A 24,973-nucleotide genomic window follows, 5' to 3' on the forward strand; every position below is an offset into this window, starting at 1 on the left:
TCATTGGGACTATCAATATTAAGGTGAATTAAACAAGTAATTAAAGTAATGAACAAAAAAAAATATCACTGCCTCAAATTTAAAAATCTTTAAATGTTCTAAAGTAAGTTAAGGAAGCGTAGTGAAAAAGAACTGATAAATTAAGAAGTAAAATAGTAATAGCTATACGGTCAATACAAATATATGAGATTAGAAAATAATTTAGTGCATTGATCATTTACAAGTTCCTTCTTAAATTTAATGTATTAACAAATGTTGTATTATTAGCTATAATGAAAAAACAGCCATTTTTGTTTTGATGTATTAACTAAATGTTTTAATATATATTAATTAATGATTAGATCGATCAATTAACTGAAAAACCAAACAAAATCTAGATAATAAATTTTGATGATATTAGTTTTCTTTTTTTCATTTTATGATTATTATATTTATATATTAATTTAAAATCATCTTATCAATTACTCTTTAAGTTAAATCCGAATAAATATTATTTCTATTTTAAAAGTAATGAGAATTTTAGATTAGATTTATATAAATTTTCCCCTACTCATAATGTGATTATTCTTCTTACTGAACTCGCAAAAAAATTATAATTTTCTGTCTTGTTCAAATTCAGAATATAATATTTACAATATTTCACCTAAAATTTAAAAAAATTTGTAATATATTATCTAAATGAAACACTTTGATATTATCCATTCAGTATTAAGGAAAAATCATCAAAATTTAACTATTGTATCTGTTATTTAGTAAAAAGACTCAAAAATTAAATTGAATATCAGATTCTAAAATGTTGTAAGATTTGCTAGCTGAACTTAAAAAAGAAGTTGCGGAAAGCAAATAAGAAATGAAATAGCTTAAATCTACTGTAAGCTCAATGAAAAAAGTGTATTAATCTGAAGATAAATCTATTAAATTTAAAGATTAATCCATTAATGATAAAATGGTGGCAAAGTCATAGCCTAAATTTGGGTTCTCTAAAGCCGAACGCTTTAAAAAAAATACAAATAATAATTTAGGAAGCTCAGCTGCACCTCCTGATATTTTAACAGCTGCAGCTGATATAACCTCTACTCTACCTCATCAGAAAAAAGCATAAAATATTGTTTTTCCTTTGAGTAAAAGATTCTCAGATCAAAAGAAAGACGACTTTAGAGATATTTTCTATGATGTTAAATTTGATTAAGTGAAACCCAAGTCTTAAGGTAGGTTTTTACTTTTAATTGAGCAAATAATTAAATACATATATTAACAAATAAGCTTTTGATATAATACTTGAATATTTGATTTTAGGTCAGTTAATAAATATCTGAAAAGAAATTGCATTTTTAATAAAGTAACTTCTCTGATTTAAAATATTTAATATTAGGTATTGTGATAAATCCACCAGCTTCGAAAAATAAACACAGCTCGTCTTAGTACATGAATGCGAGTACAGTTTCTCAAGATAGCAGATTTAGTGATTTAGAGACATAAGCAAGTTTAAGTCAATTTATAGGTCCTGGAGCTTATAATCCAAATTACAGTTGTGTAGAGCCAAAAAAGAGTGTGCCTATACCTAGAAGTAAAAGGTTTGAGTAACCTAAAAAAACTTCCATTGATTTCTTAAATCCAAATTATGATGCTATCAAAAGAAAAGCCCCTGGAGTATCTATAAAAAATAAAATACCTCGTAATGCTAAGCAAGAGGCTAAAGATAACGAAAGACGTGCTTTTGAATTAGAGGCAGCTATGATACAAAGAATGGGAAAGGTAGACAACGATAGATATTTGAGGTAATTTTCAGCTTTTAAAATATAATTTATCTTCATTCTTTAATCAATTTTAATATTAAAATTTGAAAGAAAAAAAAAACCATCGTGCTCGTAATTTAAGTTTAATTGATATATAAAAAACATAGGTTTTAGGAATTAAATTATGAAATCTTCAATCTTTTAAATCTTCTTTTTTCCAAATTTAATAAAAGGATTAAATTAGCATAAAAGGTCTCTTAAATTAACGTTTTTATATTTAATCAAATAATTCAAAGAACGCTAAAATCAATATCAGTTTATTGTCAGCTATTTTTTCTTTTAAATTTTTTTTTTCCATCTTTTAAATTAAGCTAAAAAAATATTGGGTAAAAATGATGACATTTTAAATATATCACTTACCTACCTCAAAAACAAAAATTTTGATTATAAATTTAGCAAACTCTAATACAAAATGATAGCTTTAAAATAGTAGGATGATTATTTTTTTTGAAAGTGAAATTTATATATAAAAATGAGTGAATATTATTTAAAATCAAATAAATAATTTTTATAAAGGGCGAACCCAGGTGGTGTAATAATCAAAAAGAGTATAAGAGATGTGACAGCTGCTCCAAAAGGATCAAGATAAAAAATAGCAGCAGTGTTTAAATTTTTAGATTAGCTTCGAGAAATAAGAGAAAGAGGGCCTGCTGCATATGAAGTACAATAGCCAGAGCCTGCTCCCACAATGGTAGTATACAGAAAAAGCTCATATAGTCCACTGCGAAAAGATCCAAAAGAAGATATTCCAGGACCTGATTATTATTATTGCAAAGATGATATGATTAAGGACGCTAAGCCTGCATGGACGTTTGCAAAAGAACTTAAAGAAAAACCTTTAAGCTTGGAAGATTAAGATAACAGAAACTACGAGATTAATGAAAATTAAATAAAAAAAAATCCTATATCAGCAATAATATTAAAAGAACACAAGCCGAAATTTATTGGAGAGGAAGGCTAATTAGAGTAATTATTGATTTTGATTAATTATTTGTTATTTACGTTAATGAATTTATTGATGGGAGGGAATAAATAGATTATTATTTTTTCAATTAATTGTTAAAATTTTTTCAATATGTTTATGTCTGTCTTTTTAGAAAAATAATTAAAAATGAAAACTTATTCATTATTATTTACAAAAAATATAATTTTATTTTATTACTAACTGTCATATCTTTAACTTTTAGGCTAGAAAGAGGACCTGGCGCTTATTATCCATAATACAATCAAACAGAAAAAAGAAATGACATTGGTGTAGTTAAAATACCTGAAATAAATGACAACAATGCAAGAGAAAATAATATGGATTATCTTTATTAAAATGAAAACTTTGATAATGACTTGATATTCCCATCAGTTGATCCAATTAAACCCAATAATAAAAAAGGATTTAAATATTACGAACCAACTGATCATAAGCCAGATAATCCACCTGATAAAGAACTATTTAAAGAAGAATGGTAATTCTATGACTATGATTTGAACAAGGTAAATTAACTATATATTTAAAGTTAAAAATTTCTCAAAAAAAATTAAATACTGATTTTAACTATTTGCTTTAACCATTATTTATATAAAATTTTTTTTATACAATTTAGATAAGAGAAAATATGACTAAGGGAGGAGATTTTAGTAATAAAATGCAAAAAGATATTTTTGCTGAACATGAAGAATTTATGAGAATTATGAGAGAGTATTATGATAAGCAAAATAAGATTCCTCACCTTGGTGAATATGAAGTAGACTATAGATAAGTTGATAGACATATCCCCGGAATAGATATTGAAAAATTGCCTGAAAAAGACACTGGTCCGATAGTCAAGCCTGAAGGAGATGTTGATGGTGATAATCTTATACTTAATAATGTTGAAAGACCTACTAAAAAGCTTCCTGATATTAAATTTGATAAAATGATTGGAAGACCAGAAAAGGTAATAGTTGAAAACCTAACTTTATTAAGTTATTTTAGAGATTATTTTAATTATTTATTTTTTTTATGAGTTTAAAAATCTAAAAATTATAATTTTTCTATATCCTGAAATTTTAAAATAGGATGAAGATAATATTAATTATGAGGAAGAAATTAAATTAGATGTAAATATAGCACCTATAAAGCCAAAAGTACCTGTACTTGTCAACATGAAAAAACAAAAAGAAAGGGATGAAGTTTTTGGGGCTGAAAAACCAGAAGAAGAAAAAATTGATTTAGATATAAAATATACACAGTAAGACAAAAAAGTAAAATCTAATAACTTTTCTATAATGCTCCCTTTATAATTTTAAAATCTAATTAAAATAGATAAAAGGATATGTAGATATAGGAAAAATATAAACAAGAGAAGAAGATCCTAACTATAATCCAAAAGTTAAAGATGCAGAAGTTTACATTGAGCCTTAAGTTACATAAGTTAAACCACAAAAAAAAGCAGGTGTAAATATGGGTAAAGGAGCAAAAAGGTTTCCAACTTCTAAAAACTCATGAAAAAAAACAGATTATTAAAAAATAAATTATAAAGTTTAAACATAATATCAAAAAACCTTTTAGAAATTTAAAAAAATTAAAACAAATCCTTAATAAAAGTTAAAAATAGAAGTAATTGATTACAAATATATAAAAATAAATAAAAATGCTTATAGAAATAACCCGAATTTGTTAAAAATTAAATAAAATTTATATTTGTTTTTTTTAACATTTTATTTTTTCAATTTACAACTTTAGCTAATTAATTGTTCTAAATTATAAATATGAGTTTAAATATTATTTAAAATTTTTATATATTTTATTCATTTTAAAAATCTATTTTTGTACTAATATTAAGTTAAGAAAACAATTTCATTTTTTAGAAAAGGAGTTTTTCTAAAAAAAGAATAAATTTATTTAATTTAAAATAGATAAAAATATAATTTTTATTTCAAAATGAAAAGATTTGAAAGTATTTTCATCTCTTTTCATTTATTGAAAATTTATAAATTAAATAATCTTGAATCTATTTTTAAGTATGTAAGAAAGTTAATTTACAAAATTGATTTTAGAAAATAAAAATTAATAAAACAGCTTCTTAATTTTTATAAGGGAAACTATCCATAGAAAAACAAATAAGTTAATAAAAATAATAATATTTTGAATTGGTTAAAAATAAAAATATAAATTTAAAAATGAATAGAGTTTAAATTATTTTAATCTTTTTGTATGTATTTTTAATATCTTCTAGATATAATTTGATATTGAATATTTTAATAAATTTAGTTTATTCATTTTTAAAATTTATATTTTCTAAAAATTTCGTTTTTAGAAGAAAAAAATTAATAAAATTGATAATATTTAATATGGATAAGCATAGCATTTTCATTTTAAAATGAAAAGGGTTCAAATTATTTTAAATATTTTACAAATATTTAATCTTAACAAATTTATATTATTTTATAAATTTCTAAGATATAAACTTAGATTTAATTTTAATTTAACTATTAGGATGAAAGAGATATTTTTAAATAATAAATTAGCAATCTTATTAAATTTTTGTTTGGAATATATCAATATTTTAAGAAGTAAATTTATGAATTAATTATATTGCTAAATTTATATTTTAAATAATTAATTTTGATTAAATATTTTTTTAATTTTGTTATTTAGAGTTAAATAACAAGATTGATAGATGTAAACTATTATCTATATCTTTCTTTTATATAATTTGTAATGTTCTAGATTAACATATTTTTTAATATGTGTAACTCGACACAAATTTATTTTTAAATTACAACAATTTATTTAAGTTAAATACTTAATAAAAATTTTATAATAAAAAAAAATAAATTGAAGAAATAAACAAAAAAATTTGGCTAAAAAATATTTAAACAATCATGCTTAGTAAAATCCTTTCATCTGAATCTGAAAAATTTATCAAACTAGCTTTTGGAAATGCTAAAAATCTTGAAAGCAGCAAATTTATTTATTCTATTAATTTATTAAGTTAAGGTCCTAGTAATGATGAACTTAAAGTTATAATAAAAAATGAATATACTCCTTCTCTTCCTATTGATTATAAAGCCTTCAGCTTTTTGAGATGCTTTTGCGATATTTATGTTACTAGTGGAGAAAGTGTGAGAAAATAAAATAATGATGGAACTCAATCAAAGCCTGAATTCTTAGGATTCAAAGATTGGGAGTAGCTATTTAAATAGACACCTAACAACAAAATAAACTACATTTTATCATAAAAGTTTGACAAACAAACTTTGTATTAAATGAATGCTATAAAAGCTCCACACTAGAAAACGCTACTCACTAATAATCCAAAGCTAGAAGAGGAAATTAAAAAAGACTAAAGCCTTTAAAACTATATCGAATAATATTAAATTTAGTTTACTCCTCCCATGGATAACTTACAAGAAGCAATAAATTATTTACAAAAAACCTACCCAGAACAAAGGGTTCTTATTGAATTAGGTATTACCACTGTTAAATAAGCTCTTAATATTATTGATCCAGCTATTTAACCTCTTGATTTGCTAGTTTTATCAATCTACTAGGGATTCTTAGAAGAAGAGTTTATTGGTTAAAATCATCCTAATTTGTAGTTTTTTTAATAAAGCTTTGATTTGGTTCACACTTCTGAAAAATTTGAAGCATATAAAGGGTTCATTTAATTCTTTATATTCAAGAAAAAACACTCTAATAACCTTTGATGAATCTACTTAATTTACTTAAAAAACAGCTAAGTAATATAAATTGTAATTTATTGTTAGATAAAAGCCAATTGTATCTATATATATTGTTTTTATTAGTTAGCTTTTAAGTTTTTAAAAATTTTTAGAGTAAAATTCAATAATTTTACTTTCAAGTTTCTGCTAAATAGTTTATTTTTAAGTAATAACTTAGTAAAATAATATGAATTTCTGTATTAACTTTTGAATATTTTCTTTTCTATCATCAAATTATTTAAATAAAATAAAATAGCCTATTGTTATATTTTCCTTTTCAAAGTTGAATTTAATTATCAAAATTCATTAAAAAGATTACTCAAGAATTAATTAATTTATCAGAGCAAGGAGCATAAAGTAGATCAATTTCAATAAAAAAATAATATTGATATAGTGTTTTTTTAATACGAAAGAAACCTCATTTAAAATGGATTTCAATGAGCAGTCGTATTATAAAACAAAACATTTGGATATCAGTAAAGATGATTTTAAAACTATATTAGAAGTTCCTTCTTAAGGAGAAGTAGTTAGATTTATCGAAAAATATTAGGATCCTGATAAATTTATAAAAATTAGTTAAAACGGCAGTAATCTATTAGTAGAAATAGTTTCAGTGATAAAGGGTGACAATTAGGCAAATTTTAATACTATAATCCAGGAATAGATAACCTTAGATAATATTTTAAGCGTAAGCATATATAAGCTTAGTAAACATTCTTACTTGGTCAAGGAACTCAGAAAACTTTATTGTTTAAAAGTTACTGAGTGTCGAATAAAAGTAGAAAAGGTCTATAGAAATATTGAAATAGGGCATTTATTTCGAATTGACGATTTGAAGTTTGTTGTTTAATACTCCTAAGGATTGAAAATATTCCACTCTCGTACTTTTAAAATCATAAAATGTATATAATCTTAAGATATCCTATTACTAGGAAGCTTAAAACAAAGAAGCTAGGTATTAATATAGAAAGACAATTGTCTTTACTCATAAAGTATTTGCTGCTTAAATATGAAGCAAGTTAATACTTGTGATGCTTTTGCAAGAACTTTATTTTTAAAAAAGAAATATTTACTTTAAATAGAGCAGTCAAACGAAGATGCTTATATCTCAATTTGCAGTTTATAAAACATATAAGAATACTCTAAAGAAAGTGAGTAAGTCTAGCAGTAAGAAAATACAAATGCTATTCAAAAGAGATTGCAAAATATAACAAATATTCAAAGTTGCTCAATATACACTCATTAAATTAAAGATAATAATCAAGTAGTTAATTAGTAGGATTACTTAATTTTAATAGCTCGCTGTAATACAAATAATCGAATTCAGACATAGTGCTTATTTTTCAAAATAGATTGTAACTAGCTTATTGACTGTCCCAATTATCATTTTAATGAAGGCTACCCTTCGTTAGTTAAATGTTTATCTTTCCATAACGAAGAAGTCTACTTCTTTATTTAATTTGATATTTTCAGTAAGACTTTCTATATAAATAAACTTTTCCCTAGATGAAAAGTAGTTCTTTCTTGATAAATATAATGTATACAGCCAACATAAAAATATAATTTTTAAATTTTAAAGTTAAAAAAACTTTTGTATGAGTTTTTAAAAATGAAAGTAGCAGTTTAAATAATTTATTAAAAATGTACTCACAGTCAAAATATAAATTAATTTATCAAATTTAATAACAAATTATCTAATAAATACTTGCAAATGAGTCAATATTTGTTAGTTAAGAAGAAAAAAAAGTAGAAGTTTGCATGTAGTTTTTATGTTTTACTATAAAAAGAATACAAAAAATTATTATAAATAAATACATTTATTATAGATGGAAATAAGTATTATGATAATAGTGCTTTAAAATAAATTATTTGTTTGTTTGTTTGTTTTATTACTTTTAAAGGGTTTTTTAAATTTTATTGTTTTTCAAACTTTTTTATGTAAGTTTTAATGGAGTCATTAATAAATTTCTTTCATTTCGAAAATAAATAATTTTTTATACTATTTTTATGATTTTTTGAAAGGAATGAGTTGAAATCCTCCAAGCTCATTTCTTTACTCTTTTCTTTCTTAGTTTTTACAAATGCTTTCTTCTTTTATTGGTAAATCTTTTCAACTATGAAGACTACCAAGGGAATATCATGGTAATCAGCAAAATTTTATTGCTCTTCCTATGCAAATTACTCGTTTTTATAGCAGTAGAGCATTGCAGGTATTTTATTTATTTAGCAGCACTATAGGAATCTCAATTTTTCGATAGAAGGTATATTCCCAAAACTGCATATTATACACTCATATTTGAAGAAGTGCAATTATTAAAACCTTTAAGGTATTTAGCTTATTTTTCTGTCTAATTTTGATTATATTACTATTTTTATGATAAAATAAAATAAAATTTATTATTCTTTTTTCATATGAAATAATATTTCAATTTACTTTCATTTACAACATCGTTTAGGAATGTAAATCCAGAAACTTATCTTGTAATGCAATCTCCTTTTTTCGAAACAACTTTCTTTTTAGATAAACTTGATGAAGATGAATAGCTTGATTAGGAGGCAATATCAGAAATATCTAAGACTTATAAATTTTGTGAAATCTAGCTTGTATTTAAGTTAGTAGAATTTTATTGCGAATTCTATTAAGAAAAGTAATTTGTATTAATATTTATTTAATTAAAGCTATTATCCATGGAAATTTCACACATGTTTTAAAATTTTCTCATTTTAATAGGATAGGTTCCACCTACAATGCAAGATACGAAGCTGCTTTTAACACTGCAACTTTCAATTGAAAAATAAAATCCTTCTTTAAATCCTAATTCTTTTCCACTCAAGCTTATATCAATAATAATCTCAGGAACTTTATAATAACCCTCACCTTTAAACATTTTACCTTTAGGATAAATTAGAATGTAAATATTTGTAATAATAAATGTTATTTACTATTGACATACTGGTTGGAAAACTCTTATTCTATGTCTTCAATTTTTAAGACCAAGTCTTTGCAATTAGGAAGGTTATGCAAAATCTGCTATTTTATCCCTTGCTAAGATCCTCTTAACATTAACAATTAAAGTAATTTATCAGCATCTTTATCACCAATTTAAAAATCATTTATTAGTCTCTTTTTAATATCTTTCTGATTTGTATAAGCTGATATCAAAAATTCTTCTAATGATCTGATTTATTCTTTATTGAATTTTAGATGATTTATCATGTAGTACCTTAAAAAGTTCACATGGTTAATTCTTATTTTAACGACCTAGAGACCTATTTCTTCCATCAACTCAACTCCATACATTATAGTTTCAGCTAGGAAATATGTATCTAAATCTTCTATCAAATTAACACAGTCATAATCAACTAGAGACTCTTTCTTTATTTCTCTATTTTGCTAATATCTATAATTAAAATTAAAATTATACTATTTTTAATCATTGATTTACCTAAAAGCCTATCCTAATTCATATCTCTTGAAAACTTAATTGCTAAGGAATATTTTATTAACTTTCCTTAAGTGCTTTTTGAAACTTTCTCTTAATGTTTATCTTAAATAGATTATATTTCCATCTTTTGTCATTAGTGTTGGGTTATTAGAAAACTTATTAAAAAAATAAACTTTAAAATATTTTCAACATATGAGCAATCAATTACTTTATTTTTTTCAATCTCAATGTTGACATCGTCTTTAAGTTAAACAGTAGGAGGAGGAACATTGAGAGGAGATTCGTAGTTAAGTACTCCTTTATGCTCAAAGAAACTATAAATTTTAGAAATGAAGTAGTTATTAAATTAACTCTCTAATTGCCCTGTGTGTGAGGTGAAATGTTGAATATTAGATATTTCATTTACTTTGTGTCCACCTTTAAAAAGAGCTTCTAGAATTTATTTAAAAACTGGACCTGACGGATTATTCAATGCTTTTATTGCATCAACAATATAGTCATCCTCTATTTTTGGAGGTATTAAGTCTGACTACATAATTTCCATAACTTTTTAGCATTTTTGAGATGAGAAATTAAGCATCCATGCTATAAGTTTTGCTTATTTAGGGTGGAATTGTTCAAACTAATCAGGAAAAAGGTTATTGTTTCTTAGAATAGTTAATACTTTAAATCTTTGGTACTTGCTCTAAAAGTAGAACCACATTTCAAAAAAAATTATCCCTAGGGCATAAATATCTGCCCTTTCTTCATGCATACTTTAGCTTGCAGGTGGTCTGTAGAAGTAAGTACCTACATTTAATGTTTAATCAATTGCTTCCAACTCTTTTTCTGTGAGATACTATTTATTCACAAGCTAGTTAAAAAGTTCATTTTCTTCTTTTTCTATAACATATTGATATTTTGAAAACACATTTTACTTTTAGCTTTTTGCAAGTCCAAAATCACCTTTTCAATATTTTAAAATAAATAAAAAAATTGTAATTTTAATTTCCAAATTACCTATTTTGATATCTCCTAGGCAATCAATAAATATATTTTCAGGTTTTAAATCTCTGTGTATTGTATTTTGTGAATGAATATAGTTTAATCCTTCAAGAATTTGCCTAAAATATTACCATATTTACACAGTATCCTGCTAGAATTTTAATTCTTTTATTTAATGGCTCAAGGTAGATGGACAATATTCTAGCTAAATAAATAAAATCATCAACTTAAAGTTTGTAACAGGATATTTCTAATTTTCTTAATTTTTCCCTGATTATTCTCTAACAGAGCTATCTTAAGAATTTCTTAATGAAGATAAATCGTAATAAGATGAATTATTGTCTTAATATCGAGATGAAAAATTGTTGCTTCGATATCTATATCTATCATCACTAAGCTCGCCATTGTCATCATCTTAATCACTCATCTAAGATCCCATACTTTCTTCTTCCTCACTCTAGTTTGATTCTTCTAACCAAGCCTAATAATACCTTAAAACATGCCTATTCATTTTAGATAGTTAAAAAAAGCTTTAGCCTTTGATAAATATACCTGTGGTGAAGCCTGGACAGAAGAGTAACTTCTCTCATAAGCTTTTCAATATTTTATCCTTTTCTTATTTTAATTTTTTTTATTGCATAATACCTACCATCAAGCTATTTCAAATAAAAAATTTTTTTCTCTAAAATTAGATTTATTTTTTATTTATTTACCTTGTTGCGAACTTTAACTACTTAACCAAAAGCACCTTATCCTAGAACTTGAATTTCTTCGAAATCAGTCAGATACCTACTTTTCTCTGTGTTAGCTGGTTCGAAACTTAACAAATTATTCTTTTTATCTTATGTTTAAATTTGATGATCACTTTACAAACTATCTGCAGAATCACTAAGCCTTTTTTCACCATTATCTGAATTGTTTAATCTCAACTTTTTTTTTTACATTTCTTACTAATTGCTATCTTTAGGTGAGGAAGTCTAATTGCCTCCTGCTGATCCTGAACTTGCACTTAGATTGTTTTTAATATTGTTTATTTCACTAAAGCCATTCATCACTATCTCATAATTACTACTTATATTATTTTTAGATTACGATTTCTAAAAAATTAAAATAAATTTAATACCTAAATTTCAATTTAATTTTTATTTACTTTTATTTAAGAATTATTTATCTTTTGACCTTGGCAAGAACACTAACTATAAGAACTTTGCTGTTTAGTTAATACAAGATTTTACTAAACCCTATTGAGCAAACTTTCTTGCCTATCTTAATTTCCTGATATACAATGAATCAGGTCTTAGACAGTTTAAGAGTAGTTTGAAATATTTTTAACAGCTTACTTATGAAAAGCTTTCAATGTATTTTTAGTAATAGTACTGAATACATAATTGTATTACTATCTAATAACTTTCGTCATATCATCTTAAAATAAATTTGGATAATTATTCAATGCACTAGTAAGGTTTTTAATAGAATTTTAGTCTAAATTTAGTAATTTGACAACTAAATCAATCAAATTCATAATTAAAACATCTTAAACATCGCACTGATTTTCATAATAATCTAAAATATATTTTTCTTTGCTATTAAACTAACGTTCGCTGTTATTACTTTAATTACTACTTTGATTCTATGATTAAATACTATTCGAATGATCTCTCCCTTCCTGTTATACATTTTGTATAATCTTATCCCTTTCATTTAACCACTACATTCTCAGCTTTTACTCATCATTTTCATTCATTCTTAATATATTCTCTCTTTGTTTTTCTTATTAGAGCATTTTTAACGCTTGCTTCTCTTCCAACTCTTTCTTCTTCTTTTACCGCTCTTCAAGTTCTTCTTTTTCTTTTCTTTCTATCAATTGAAGTTACTTTATGTCCTCATTTTTCATCTAATAAGTTTTTAAATCAATATTTTTAATACATTTATGGTGAAATCTTAAATTCATAATCATAATTTCAAATGTATGAGCAAAATAATCATCCTTTTTCTTTCCAAAATGTATTTTAAATTTAAAGCAAATTAATTAATAATTTAAGTCTATTTTTTTATATATTTTTAAATTTTCTATTTTAATATTTTACATTACTAAAATACTTATACGCTGACTCTACATAGTCTCTAGATTATAAAATCAAATCAAAAAGCATTTCTTTTCCTGAATTTTTTAATGCATAATCAAAGAGCTTTTCTTAAAGTAATTGTTCATCTTATTTTGCAAATCCCTTGAAAGATTTAACTGAAACTTTTGGCATTTAATCAGGATATTCTCTGGGTATATTAAAAATTAAAAATAAATAAAACTCTGCTTAATCAGAGGCGTTTTCATCTTAATACTTCAGCTTTAATTGTTAAGGAAAAAGATTGATCTAGAAAGATCTATAATATCCATGTTCAGGTGGTAAGCCAATCATATTTTCCATATATATTGAACGCAGTTTCTCAATTTCTACATTTAGAGCTTCATTTAATTGATGAAGTGTATCAATAGGCTATGGCCGATTTTTCTCTAGCCTAGCCCTGAACTCCTCTTATTTTTGCTTTATCCTTTTTTATGCCTTGCTTAACTTCGGAGCTGAAGACTATGATTGCTGCTAACTAGATTAATCTTAAATCCCTTTTGTTTGCTTACTATTCATAATGCTAAGCTAATTATACTTAAAAATCTCTTTTATAAGGTTTTGCTAATATCTAATACTCTTTATTTTCAGATATTAATTTTAATTTTTACTAGATTTTAAATAATCCCAGTTTTGAGTTGATTACAAACAAACAGATATAAACTTTTTTTGCAAATTTTTATTTTATAAATTAAACATCTATCTATAAATTGTGTAAAATATAACAAAAGAATAATATTAATCAGCACACTTAAGAGATTTAATATTTAATTTTCTGGTTCACATTTCTTAGTATTTTAATTAATTTTTTCAAATCTAGTCTTATTAAAAATTCAAAAAAAAAATAGCTTTAAAGAATAAAACTTATAAATCTCATCTAACTTTTTGAGTGATTTTAAAGTGTTAAAATTGGCATAATTACACTAATAAAAGAAAATTAATGTTAACACTTCAATATACTTTAAGACATTTCTTCGTCATCAATAATTAAATCTTTAAAAAATAATTGTTTTCTTGATAATATTTCATAATTGATAATGGCTAAGATTAATGACGTTTTAATTATTAAATTAATTAAAAATTGTTATTTTATTAAAGCATCTACTTAACAAAATTCGTCACATTTCTTTATAATGTTAAATATTTTTCTTTTTGATATGAAATACTTTTTTATTTATCTATTATGAATTTATTAACCCTTATTACATTTTTTATCTACTAGCAGAGATATGTAAATAAGATAGAAATAGAAAATTCAAATTTTAATTTAGAGTATCTTTTTAACTAGTTATTTTATTTTCTGGAAAAAAATAAAATCATGAGCTTAAAGATTTAAATTTAGTTTTTTTCAAATTAAAAAAATTTATTTTACAAATAATTTTAAACAATTTAAACAAAAAATTAATATATTTTTTTAATTTAAAAACCTTTAATTTATAAAGAGATTAATCTTTCATTATTTAAAAGAAAATAAATAAATAATAAAATGTTTTAAATTCAATAACTTTTAATATACTTTAAAATTTATTATTTGAGAATATTAAATTTTAAAAAATTTTAAAATTTACAAACGATATCATAAACTAATATTAAAATTAAGTAATAATTAAAATATCGAGAATATCTGTATATACCAATATATATAAACTTCTTTAAGTCAATTAAAAACTATTTTGTAAAAATAAATATTAAAAAGAAGAATATCAATTGTTGATAATCAATAAACTCTAATAATTTAATTTGAAAAATAAAATATTAAACACTAAAATATAATTTTAAAACCAATCTACTTTTTTAAATAAATTTTTTAAGAAATACTCAATCATACAAAAATATTTATTTTTTATTTAATTAGTTTATATAGAAAAGAGTTTACAAACATTTTAAGAGTTTCTTTATTTTAATTATCAATTGGATCTAAAATTTTGTAAGGGCTTTGTTGAGCATAAATAAGATCGTCTATTAAAAAATAAATCTTCTACATAATAAGATATTGTGTTTTCATCAGAATAATATAAATTATGATAAATTATTGATTTTGGTTTCTCATAAATAGAAATTATTAGTTTTTGATTCATCTATTATTATTGTTTTATATAAATGATAGATAGATCCATAGATAGAAAACCAGGCTGCCTCTATAAAATAAATAAATTAATTAATTAAATTGTATCGTTTTGTAAAATATAAAGTAAAACATCAAATAATAATTAATATTTCTACATATAGATAGAATATACCTCCCTCAACATAGTAAATGAAGACTGGACTTTTAGCAAACATTATTTCAAGCAGAAATATTATTATATAGAAAAAAAACAAGCCTCCTATTGAATTAAAATTAGCAAATTGGTAAAATATACCTTTGTTTGAATCATTTTCAAAAGATGATGAACCTGGTGGCTTAGAAGCAAAGCAGTTTTTGTGTTAATTTGTAAGATAAAAAATAAAATTTTAAGTTGATAAATCAACCCAGGAAGTAGTTATATGGGATGACGAATAAGACTAATCAAAGAGTATTAATGATTAGTTACTATCTTTCTTAGCTTCTAATAACTTTAATAAGTAGTACTCTAAGACAATCAACGATTATACTGTTCCAATTTCAAGAGATTTATACAATTAAATAACTATTAAAGCTAATTAAACTTATGAATTTTTTTTTGATGAAATAAATTCTGAAGGATAGTTCATAGCTTTTGAAAAAAATACAAATACATTGATAGTTTTTTAACCATAATTTGTTAAAATACCTGTTATTGGTCCTTAGTATAAGTAATTCCTAGATGCCAATTTACTTGATAATCAAATACTCTCAAAAACTCATACAATTTGCATTTCCTCATTAGAATATGATTCAAAAAAAACTCTCATTTTTAATGGTAAATAAAAACAAATGAAGTATAATTAATTTATCAATTATTATTAAAAAATCAGGTCTATTTGATAAGATAAGTGTTCTATTAAAAGATGGTGTAGCAAGCTTAACAGATATGGCATTCCTCTCTATCAAAGATTAGGATTTACTTGAGTAATATGATGAATATATATGCTAAGCATAAGCAGAAAACAAAGGTATTTGGGGTAAATAAACTGATTTTGATTCACTGATCACTAGAATAGATTCATTCCTTGGAATTGTAAACTACTTTATAAATTAAAAATATATTTAAACAAGACTAAAATGTATAAAGGTACGCGAAGTTGAATCTGGTATAGTTTTAGTTATAGAAAGAATAGGTGAAGAGCAAAGCTAGTCTAAGATGATAAAAATTTAGCTTAGTAAAATTTAATGTCCATAAGGATTAGAAAGAGGTGCTTTTGAAGCGAGAGAGTATCTAAGAAAGCTTGTCATAGGTGCTGAAGTCGATGTTTTCTTAGAAAAAGAATAGGGATTTTTGCAATGCGCCACTGTTATAATTTCTAGCTCTTAACTCAACTTAAATTAATATTTAGTAAGTAACGGATATGCAAAAGTAAACAAATTTTATTATTTTATAAAAAATATTAATCAGTAATTATTTAGATAAAAGAAGAATTCAAAGGAAATTTTACAGACCACAAATGGATTTAGACTGAACTTGATTAGAAGCTAGCAATTTAAAATTAAAAAGGTATACATAATAAAGATTTGGGTATTATGAGATTAAAAGAGATTGGAGTAAAGGAGACATTAGAATTATACTAAACTTAGATTAAATAAAACATGAATAAGGAATAGTATTAGTGTATAGTTGAAAAAGTTCTCACTGGTGACAGATTACTTATGAGATTTATCAGCTTTAGTGTAATTAATTAATAAATCAAAATTTTTCTTTTAGAATGTTTTAAAAAAATATAATTTAAATAATAATTTAGGTAATTGTCAAAGTCAAATTATTTGGTATTAAATGTTTCCAAAATGATCCTAATTAGCCTACTCTGTAGGAAAACTACAGGAAATCAATTGATTATAACTACAAGACTCTTATGAATAGAAATGTCTAAGTTGACGTTATAGGCTTACATGATGGTTGCTTGTTGTGTAAAGTATATAATTAGAAAAAGTAAGATTAATCCTAACTTCTCTTAGAAGAGGGTTTAGCCTATTTCAAATAAGAAGTAAATTTTTTTAATTTTAATGTAAATCATAATAATTCTTTGTAATTTTTGAATAAAGACTGATAATTATGATTCAATTTATGAAGCCTGCTAGGAAAAAGCTAAATAGGAAAAAAGAGGTATTTGGGAACATGAAAAAGTAGATGTGTTACTAGAATTACATGATAACACAAGCTCGATGTTGAAATTTATTAAACAAAGCAGTTCATAAGGTGACTGCAAAGTACCTGTACATATATCTTAAATTAAAAGTGCCAATGAATTTTATGTAATCTATGAAAATAACCCAATTTAGAAATAGATAGATGACTTAGTTGATAGTTATGACTTGCCTAAGCTGTAAAAACTTAAAGTTATCAAATAAAAAACTTTATGTGTTGCTAAAAGTGAATAAGATGGTAAACTATATAGAGGTAAAATTGTTCAGAAGCCAGCTAATTCTTAAGTTGACGTTGAATTTATTGATTATGGTTTGATTGAAAAATTGCCCACTGCTAATCTTTACTAGCTACCAACAGTAAATTTAATTTATAAAATGATTCTTTAAAGCATATTTTCATTAAATAATAGGATTTAGCTAAATACGAGGCATAATGCTAGCTCTGCACATTAGCATATGTAAAAGTACCATTTGGAAACCATAAACTTGCAAAAGCTGCTAAAAAAGAATTTGAAAAGTTACTTGATAATGGATATGTTGAAGCAGAATTTGTTTAAGCAGGAGGAAATCTAACTAGCATAATACTTACATTTGAGAATGAACCTGAGCTCGATAGATCTATTAATGCACTAATGATATAATCTGGATTTGCTAGAATAAACTTTAATATACCAAATAATCCTTTCTCAGATGAATTATTCTAAGATCTAGAGTACGATGCGACTGATTAATAAATTGGAATTTGGGCTCTGAATAATCAAGATAGATTATCTGATGACGAAGGAGATAGTAGTGATAGTTATGACTATTGACTTCAAAAATGATATATTCTAAATTAACAAAATAAATACTTTTTGATCTAACAAATCCTTTAGCTTAAAATTTAATAAATTTGGAACTCTTTGAAATCAAAAAAAGTTTTTATAAATTTTTTAGTAAAAAAATGTTTATTTTTAATTTATAAAAATTAAAGGTTTTTAGTTATTAATAAAATTTAATTATAAAATTTGTTTTTTTTTTTAAATTTAGACTTTTAATTGTTTTTTTTACTAAAAAATTATTTTGATAGAAAAAATAAAATAAACTAAAATATTTGTTTATAACTTTCATTAATAATCTTTTATTAAAATAATATGAAATCATAGTTTTATATATGATTACAAAAAGATATATTTCAAAATATTTTGATTTTTTTAAAAGAAAATAAAGTTTATTTAATTATTAATTTTTCAAGCTGTTAGCTTTGAAATATTATAAACTTTATTTAGTAAACAATAAATATTTATTTACATCAAGAATTTAAATTTTCTTATTGGAAATTTAACAAATAAATTTAATCAATTTTTATAATTTTAGGAAAATCAATTTTAAATAACAGGTTTTTTATCAACAGCTTTAAATTTTTTTAATTTATCAGATTTATTAATTTAAGGGTGAATTAATTAACTTTAAGTCTTAGAATAAATCATTTTATTAATTTTTGAAATCATTTGTTTTATTTTAATTTTTCTGATTTTAGAGTTTTTATTGTTTATGTAGAATTTTTTTTACTATTCAAAGCAGCATTTTTCTTTTTTTAAGAAATATCACTTTGATTGTTTGTATTAACTGATTTATTTTACTGCTGAATGTTTTAAATACTTTAGTTGTAATAATTTTCTTCATTTATAATATTGTTTTTAACATCTTTCTTTTTTACTTATTAATCTTACTTAATTTTGTGAGTGGCATGCAATTGATTTATTTTATTATCCCCATAATCCCCTAATGCAGAACTCCTTTAAGTATAAAAAGTTCCTCTAGACATATCTTCCCTTTCTCTGTTAACAAATTAATCTTTGAAGTCAGAATGTTAGGAAATTTAAGCTAGTGCTTAAACTAATTATGTGTAATCTATATTTTATGGAGTAATTTCACTTTTTATTTATTTTATTAACTCATTTTCTTTTTTCAGGTCATTATTCTTTTTAATTTTGCACCTAAATTCTTTCTTTAACTCGCTATATTTCTATTTAAGGCTTTACAAAAATAAAAATAAAAATTTTAAGGTTCATTAATTATTTAAAATATTACATCTTAAATTGCTCATTTTTATGCTCTATTGTGGCCGTCTATTGCTATCTTTTCAAATCTAATTCTTTGATTCTATCTATAAGAATCTTATTTGTTTCTTGAAGCCTCTTAGCAATACTAAGCTATTCAATCATACCGTTCTATTAATGCTGCTATGAATAATTCGAAGCACTTGAATGTGTTTAATCTCTTTTTTGCTTTTATGTATTGAGTAATTTCTATTTGAGACTGCTGTTTTATTTCTATAATATTATGAGATAAAGTAAAGTTTCATAAAAAATTTACTTTAAGTAAGTCAATCAATTAATCTTTTTCTTGTAACTATTTCTCTAATTAATGTATGATATTTTGTTCATTTGAAGTATTTGAATACAAATTAGCTTCTGTTTCACAGTTTTTATCTGATTAAATATTATTTAAACTAGTTTTAGAATTTATGGTTTCTTTCCCTTTCCTTTAAGTAGTTATGTTACTCTTTACTTCTTTAATGCTATGATAACTACCTGATACTTTCTTTTTAGCTTCTATCTTTTTTTTTGGTGATTTATTTACTTTTGTTTTAGTATTTTAAGTTTTATTTGATTTATTTTTTTTTGATACTTTCTTTTCAGCTACTTTTTAAGATAGTTTTAGTTCATCTATTTTCATTTAATTGTCTTTTATGACTGATTCATTGTCTTTAATAATTTTATTAAAATACATAAATTATTTTAAAATTTTATTAAATTTTACCTTAACTTAAGTCCCACAAGGAATTAGAATCAGCATTTCTCAACCTTGCAGAGCTTGAAGAACCTAACATTTTATTTAACTGAAATGTTTCTCTGTTACTTGGAGTATTATTAGATGTGTTATAAATAGTTTGAGTATTAGCATCATTTTTACTACAATCTCCATTAGTTGAATTAAATGTAAATTAAGTTTAATTAGTTTATTTTTAAATTTTATAGTCATAACCTCTTTATGCTTCTTCTTCAGTAAAATAGTTATTTAATCTTGTGTTATCTTGATAACTAACTTAATATAAATTATTATTCTATAAATTATTTTATTTTTGAACAATTTATTATTTTTAGAAATCTCCTGTTGAGTTAAAATCGCTTTATTAGTTTAATTTATTTTGCTATTACTAATAAATATCATAATTAGAATTTTAATGAGTAGAATATTTATTTTCTTCTTCTGAATCATAAACATGAGAAAATTAAGAGTAGCTTGAGCAATTATGATCTTCAGAATCATTTTCATAGCGATTTTCTTCTTCTTGATCAAATAGCTCTGATTCATTTTCCAAATTTGGGACTTGGTCTTATAAATATTCATTATGAAAAAACTAATGATTGGTTGAAATGTTTGAAACATTTTAATAATCTTAATTATTATTCTAATTTTATATTTCTTGAATGTAATTATTATTATTTAAGATATTTGGAACATAAGAAGAGGAATTTATATCATTTTTTATCATGAATTACTAAAGCATATTAATACCCATTTACTCTGAATAGCTATTTTTTAAATTATCATCGAAATCTGAAATCATAAGCAGAGGATTCATTGATAATTACTATTTTTAATCGCTTTATTCACCATAACTTTGCTTATTACTTTTAATTTATATGATTTCTTCATTTTATTTCTTATTACTTGCTGATGATTCTTTGCTTTTTGGGACTAATTTTTTATTTTTTTTGCTTTTCTCGCTTGTTGTCTATGTGTCTTCTTTCAAATTACATTTATTCTTTGACCTCACTTCCTTTCCTTTACTTTAAGAACGTGGTTAGCTTGTAGAGGTATTTCTTGATTTTATCTGCTTATTATCTTATTAACTGTGTTATGATTTTTTCCTTTTTTATGAGTATCTTTCACTTACTTAGAAAGGCTCTGTTTAAATAATTCTATGATCTAATTGATTATTATTTTTTTATTTATTTTCTGAGAAAGAAGTTGCTTTTTACTCCTTTTTTGTTGTTGTCTATGCTTTTATTGTTTACTTTTTATTAGTGTCTTTAAATACCTGTTTAGTTTCTTTATTTACTGAAATTAATTGGTTTTTTGAATCATTCTTTTTTAAACCTTTTTTCTATTTATCATTAACATTATTTTAAGGCTGTATTTCATTTCCATATTATTACTCATTTGAATCACCATTTTAAGAACTAATAAAATTATTTATTCCTTGAGTTTACTGTTAATTATAATTCAGCTAATTCAAATTTTCTTACTAATTTTTTAGCTGATTTTAATTCCAATAATACATATCTAACTATCTTAACTCCTTTTGTAATTCTTCACTCTCTCTAATAACATTTTTTAAAAAGCTATCTTCTTCTTTCATTATATTGCTAAAATTTTAACAAAAAACTCTTTTATTTTAATGTATAAAAATATCAATTTGACTACCTCTGATTTATGTTGAATTCAGAAGATTATTTAACTTTAGAAATATGTAAAACTGAATTTAAGTAGCTATTATTATCTAAATCTCTATCATTATAATCTTCTTTGCTGTCATTTAAATCACTATCTTTATAAATAGAAGCAAAATGTTCTTTAGCATCTAAATCAAAATCACTTACTATGTTTTTTAAATCATTTAGATAAAAATTTTAATATAATTTTTTTCTACAAATAATTACATCTATCATTAAAAGAATTTTGAGATCTTTAAATAATTTATAAATCATCATCGTCATAGTTATTTTCTTCTTCCTCCTCCTAATCTTCATCTTCCTAAAACATATTTAATGGTTTCAAATTGCTTTCAGACTCTTCGTTAGCTTAACTATCATGGACATTTTCTTTTGACAAATAATATTTACTTTCTTAAGTATTATCTGGTTGCTGTTATAATAACTAATTTTCCATATCTATAAAAATTAAATTTATTCAAAATTGATGCTTTGCTATTTGATTTTTTAAAAAAATAATCAGGAAATTAATAATAAATAATATTTACTTATTATTATAATTAATATCTCCTAATTATGAATTAATGACTGGCCATTTAATTAACCATGTAGAAACTTTTCAAATGCGCTAAATTAATATTTGTTTTCCACTACAGATATAAATTTTAATATTATTTAATTTGATGAAACAAATATCTTTTTGAAAAGTATAAATATGAAAATGAGATATTATATTATAAAAAGTTTTATATATTTTTTAGCACTAAGTTAAGTAATTTTTAGCTATTCAGTATAAATAGACTTTAATGTAATTGAGGAAAATGTTAAGCAAACTAAAATTAATGCTGTTGTGCTTATATCTTAGTAAAATAATTGTCCCAAATGCTTGCAAGCAGAAAGAGTTATTAAATAGCTAGATTATAGCGGAAGATACTTTTTACAGTTTTATATCATTTATTGTGACATGATTCCTAAGAATTTACTAAATGATAAAACTCAAACTAATGCTTTGAAAGGGATAATTAATAAAACATGTTTTAAGCAGTTAACAATGATAAGGCCTGAGCTTTACCTATTTTCTCCAGTTGATATATAGGTAGGACCTAACTAGTATGTAGATTTTCCAAATAGATATTCAAGATTTTTAGGAGAATTTAATGTTGAACAAGTTAGAGATTTTATTTTTGATTTGACTTCAAATTATAGCGAGGAAGTGAAAAATTAAAATTAAATGAATTATATACTTGCTCAAAACTAAATGCCAACATTACTATATTTTTCTGATTTTAATAGTTCAACTATTTTTTACAGAAGTTTTACTTCTTACTTCTGGAGAAAGCTGAAATTTGTGTGGATTCCTCATAAAATGAACCAAGTCAGATAAAATTTTCTTAAAGACCCAGATTCTCTCCCATCATTTCATTTAGTAATATAGGGAAAAGTTATTAATTGTACAGATCACTCCAGCTTTGAATCAGTTTTAAATTTTATCATGAAAAATACGAACCAAAGTCTGCCAAATATTTCTGATAAATCGTTTATAAATAAATATCAATTTTTTTCAAATTATTGTACAGATTGCACAAATCTTTATGAAAGTTTAGAGAAAGAATAAAAAGGGTAAATGCTTTCATTAAAACAAAATCATAGCATTAATATGACAGAGGATTATTTTTGGGACATCACTGCCCATCAGTCTCAACTTATAACTCAATCTAGTTTAAATAATATTTTAAATATTGACAAAGCCGTTAATTTGTCTAATTCATAACTTTAAAATGAAAATATATATATTTCCTAAAATCATTGGGTTAAAGATAGTTATTTTAACATAAAGATAGAAGATTCCAACGAAGAGCATAGTAACAAATCTGATCAAGATTTTAGTTAAGATTTAACTAATAATTTAGAATCTATTAAAAATTAGGAAAGTTTTACTTTTCATGAATTCGTTAGTAATTTCAATATAGAAGACTGGAAAACCTAAAATAAAATTTTCAATAGGTTTACTTTATTTAAAGGCTATGAAAAATTTGATCTCTGGGAATAATTGATAGATTCATTAAAAGTGTAAAATAATATTTTTACATTTAGAGAGGTTGACTGTAAATCAAAAGAATGTACTATATGGGCAAGATAGAAATTTTAAACTTATTATATATCTTTTGTCATCTTTGATAGCTCGCTTACAGGTGATAGCCCTATATTAATTCAGAATAATCTTGAAATCATACAAATATATGAGTTAATATAAAATTTTGTACATCTTGAAGATAGAAATGCTATATAAGAGATGAGCAATGATGAATCTCGCAATTTTTGCAATAAAGCTTTTTTGAACGACTTCATATGTATTTTTTATTTTGGAAACTAAATACCTTTAGTTTTTAAAGTATTAAGCTAACAAAAATTTGAGAAGGTCCACTTCATTTAAGTAAGTAAACCTTCAAAGCAACTTCTAAATAAACTCGGTGCAAGTTTAGAATAAATAGTTGAAGTTGATAATAAAACCTATTTATCATCATCAATTTACAACATCCCATATTTACCTAAGATGGAAATATATATAGAGTAGGTAAATGGTAAATAAAAGTATGTTTAATACAAATATCATTAATTATAGTCATTAGATTAAATTGAGAAATCGTAGAGTAGAATTCAAATAGTAATTGAATGTAAAGACTTACTTTCTTGTAAAAGTTAATTAAATGTAGTAAAAGAAGCATTATAATATATAAATTACATTAATATTTCTACTATTTACTATGATACACAAGAGGTTTTCTTTAATTAAAGCTCAGGAAACGACGGTAAAGTTTAAGCCTCAATAATATTTGATTAGAAGAGATATACTCTTTTCACTATAAATTAATATGTTTCATAAGATTTTCTAAAGGCTTAAACTCTAAAAATTGTGGATTAATTTATATAAATATTTAATTTTAGTTAAAATTTAGTTTTAATAGAATGAGTTTCTATAATATTTCTATTAGCTTGTAAACATTTTATTAATATATGCATTTTCAAAAAATGAAATTATTTAAAAATCTTTTAAACATATTTTTTATTGATATTAATTGAATATAATTGTAAGTATCTTTCAATTTAAAGTTTGTTAAATTTGTTTTAACAAAATACAAAAACTTCTTATTATTCCTTAAATTATGAAATTTTAGCA

The 24,973-nt window shown here is 23.2% G+C and overlaps 7 protein-coding genes across 7 annotated transcripts; 5 read left to right on the forward strand and 2 right to left on the reverse strand. All coding sequences in view use genetic code 6, as the record gives it.

Annotated features, from left to right (window-relative positions):
* Positions 1-793: 793 nt before the first annotated feature.
* TTHERM_00726010 (hypothetical protein) lies at positions 794-4,278 on the forward strand (the record flags this gene model as incomplete). The annotated part of the gene is made up of 7 exons (XM_001027124.1): positions 794-1,208; positions 1,373-1,778; positions 2,313-2,762; positions 2,984-3,284; positions 3,395-3,727; positions 3,849-4,034; positions 4,096-4,278. 7 exons carry the CDS (start codon positions 794-796, stop codon positions 4,276-4,278), a joined length of 2,274 nt encoding a protein of 757 aa, XP_001027124.1.
* Positions 4,279-5,573: 1,295 nt separating this feature from the next.
* Positions 5,574-6,482, forward strand: TTHERM_00726020 (hypothetical protein; the record flags this gene model as incomplete). Its single annotated transcript, XM_001027125.2, has 1 exon — positions 5,574-6,482. The coding sequence occupies exon 1, from the start codon at positions 5,658-5,660 to the stop codon at positions 6,480-6,482; it is 825 nt and encodes a 274-aa protein (XP_001027125.1). The 5' UTR covers positions 5,574-5,657.
* A 442-nt stretch (positions 6,483-6,924) lies between these two features.
* On the forward strand, positions 6,925-7,262 carry TTHERM_00726030 (hypothetical protein; the record flags this gene model as incomplete). Its single annotated transcript, XM_001027126.2, has 2 exons — positions 6,925-7,084; positions 7,156-7,262. The coding sequence occupies 2 exons, from the start codon at positions 6,925-6,927 to the stop codon at positions 7,260-7,262; spliced, it is 267 nt and encodes an 88-aa protein (XP_001027126.2).
* Positions 7,263-8,468: 1,206 nt separating this feature from the next.
* Positions 8,469-13,569, reverse strand: TTHERM_00726040 (RWD domain protein; the record flags this gene model as incomplete). Its single annotated transcript, XM_001027127.2, has 10 exons — positions 8,469-8,863; positions 8,932-9,390; positions 9,441-9,898; positions 9,944-10,098; positions 10,152-10,888; positions 10,943-11,430; positions 11,480-11,583; positions 11,641-12,024; positions 12,078-12,821; positions 13,015-13,569. 10 exons carry the CDS (start codon positions 13,567-13,569, stop codon positions 8,469-8,471), a joined length of 4,479 nt encoding a protein of 1,492 aa, XP_001027127.2.
* Positions 13,570-15,307: 1,738 nt separating this feature from the next.
* Positions 15,308-18,123, forward strand: TTHERM_00726050 (tudor domain protein; the record flags this gene model as incomplete). Its single annotated transcript, XM_001027128.3, has 7 exons — positions 15,308-15,932; positions 15,988-16,190; positions 16,245-16,526; positions 16,577-16,837; positions 16,909-17,151; positions 17,210-17,668; positions 17,722-18,123. 7 exons carry the CDS (start codon positions 15,308-15,310, stop codon positions 18,121-18,123), a joined length of 2,475 nt encoding a protein of 824 aa, XP_001027128.2.
* Positions 18,124-18,797: 674 nt separating this feature from the next.
* TTHERM_00726060 (hypothetical protein) lies at positions 18,798-22,252 on the reverse strand (the record flags this gene model as incomplete). Its single annotated transcript, XM_001027129.1, has 6 exons — positions 18,798-19,329; positions 19,385-19,626; positions 19,670-20,061; positions 20,117-21,729; positions 21,788-21,962; positions 22,024-22,252. The coding sequence occupies 6 exons, from the start codon at positions 22,250-22,252 to the stop codon at positions 18,798-18,800; spliced, it is 3,183 nt and encodes a 1,060-aa protein (XP_001027129.1).
* A 507-nt stretch (positions 22,253-22,759) lies between these two features.
* TTHERM_00726070 (hypothetical protein) lies at positions 22,760-24,766 on the forward strand (the record flags this gene model as incomplete). The annotated part of the gene is made up of 2 exons (XM_001027130.2): positions 22,760-24,377; positions 24,426-24,766. 2 exons carry the CDS (start codon positions 22,760-22,762, stop codon positions 24,764-24,766), a joined length of 1,959 nt encoding a protein of 652 aa, XP_001027130.2.
* Between the last annotated feature and the right edge of the window lie 207 nt (positions 24,767-24,973).

The sequence above is a fragment of the Tetrahymena thermophila genome (genome assembly GCF_000189635.1).
Source record: "Tetrahymena thermophila SB210 genomic scaffold scf_8253904, whole genome shotgun sequence".
In the NCBI taxonomy this organism is placed as follows: domain Eukaryota; phylum Ciliophora; class Oligohymenophorea; order Hymenostomatida; family Tetrahymenidae; genus Tetrahymena; species Tetrahymena thermophila.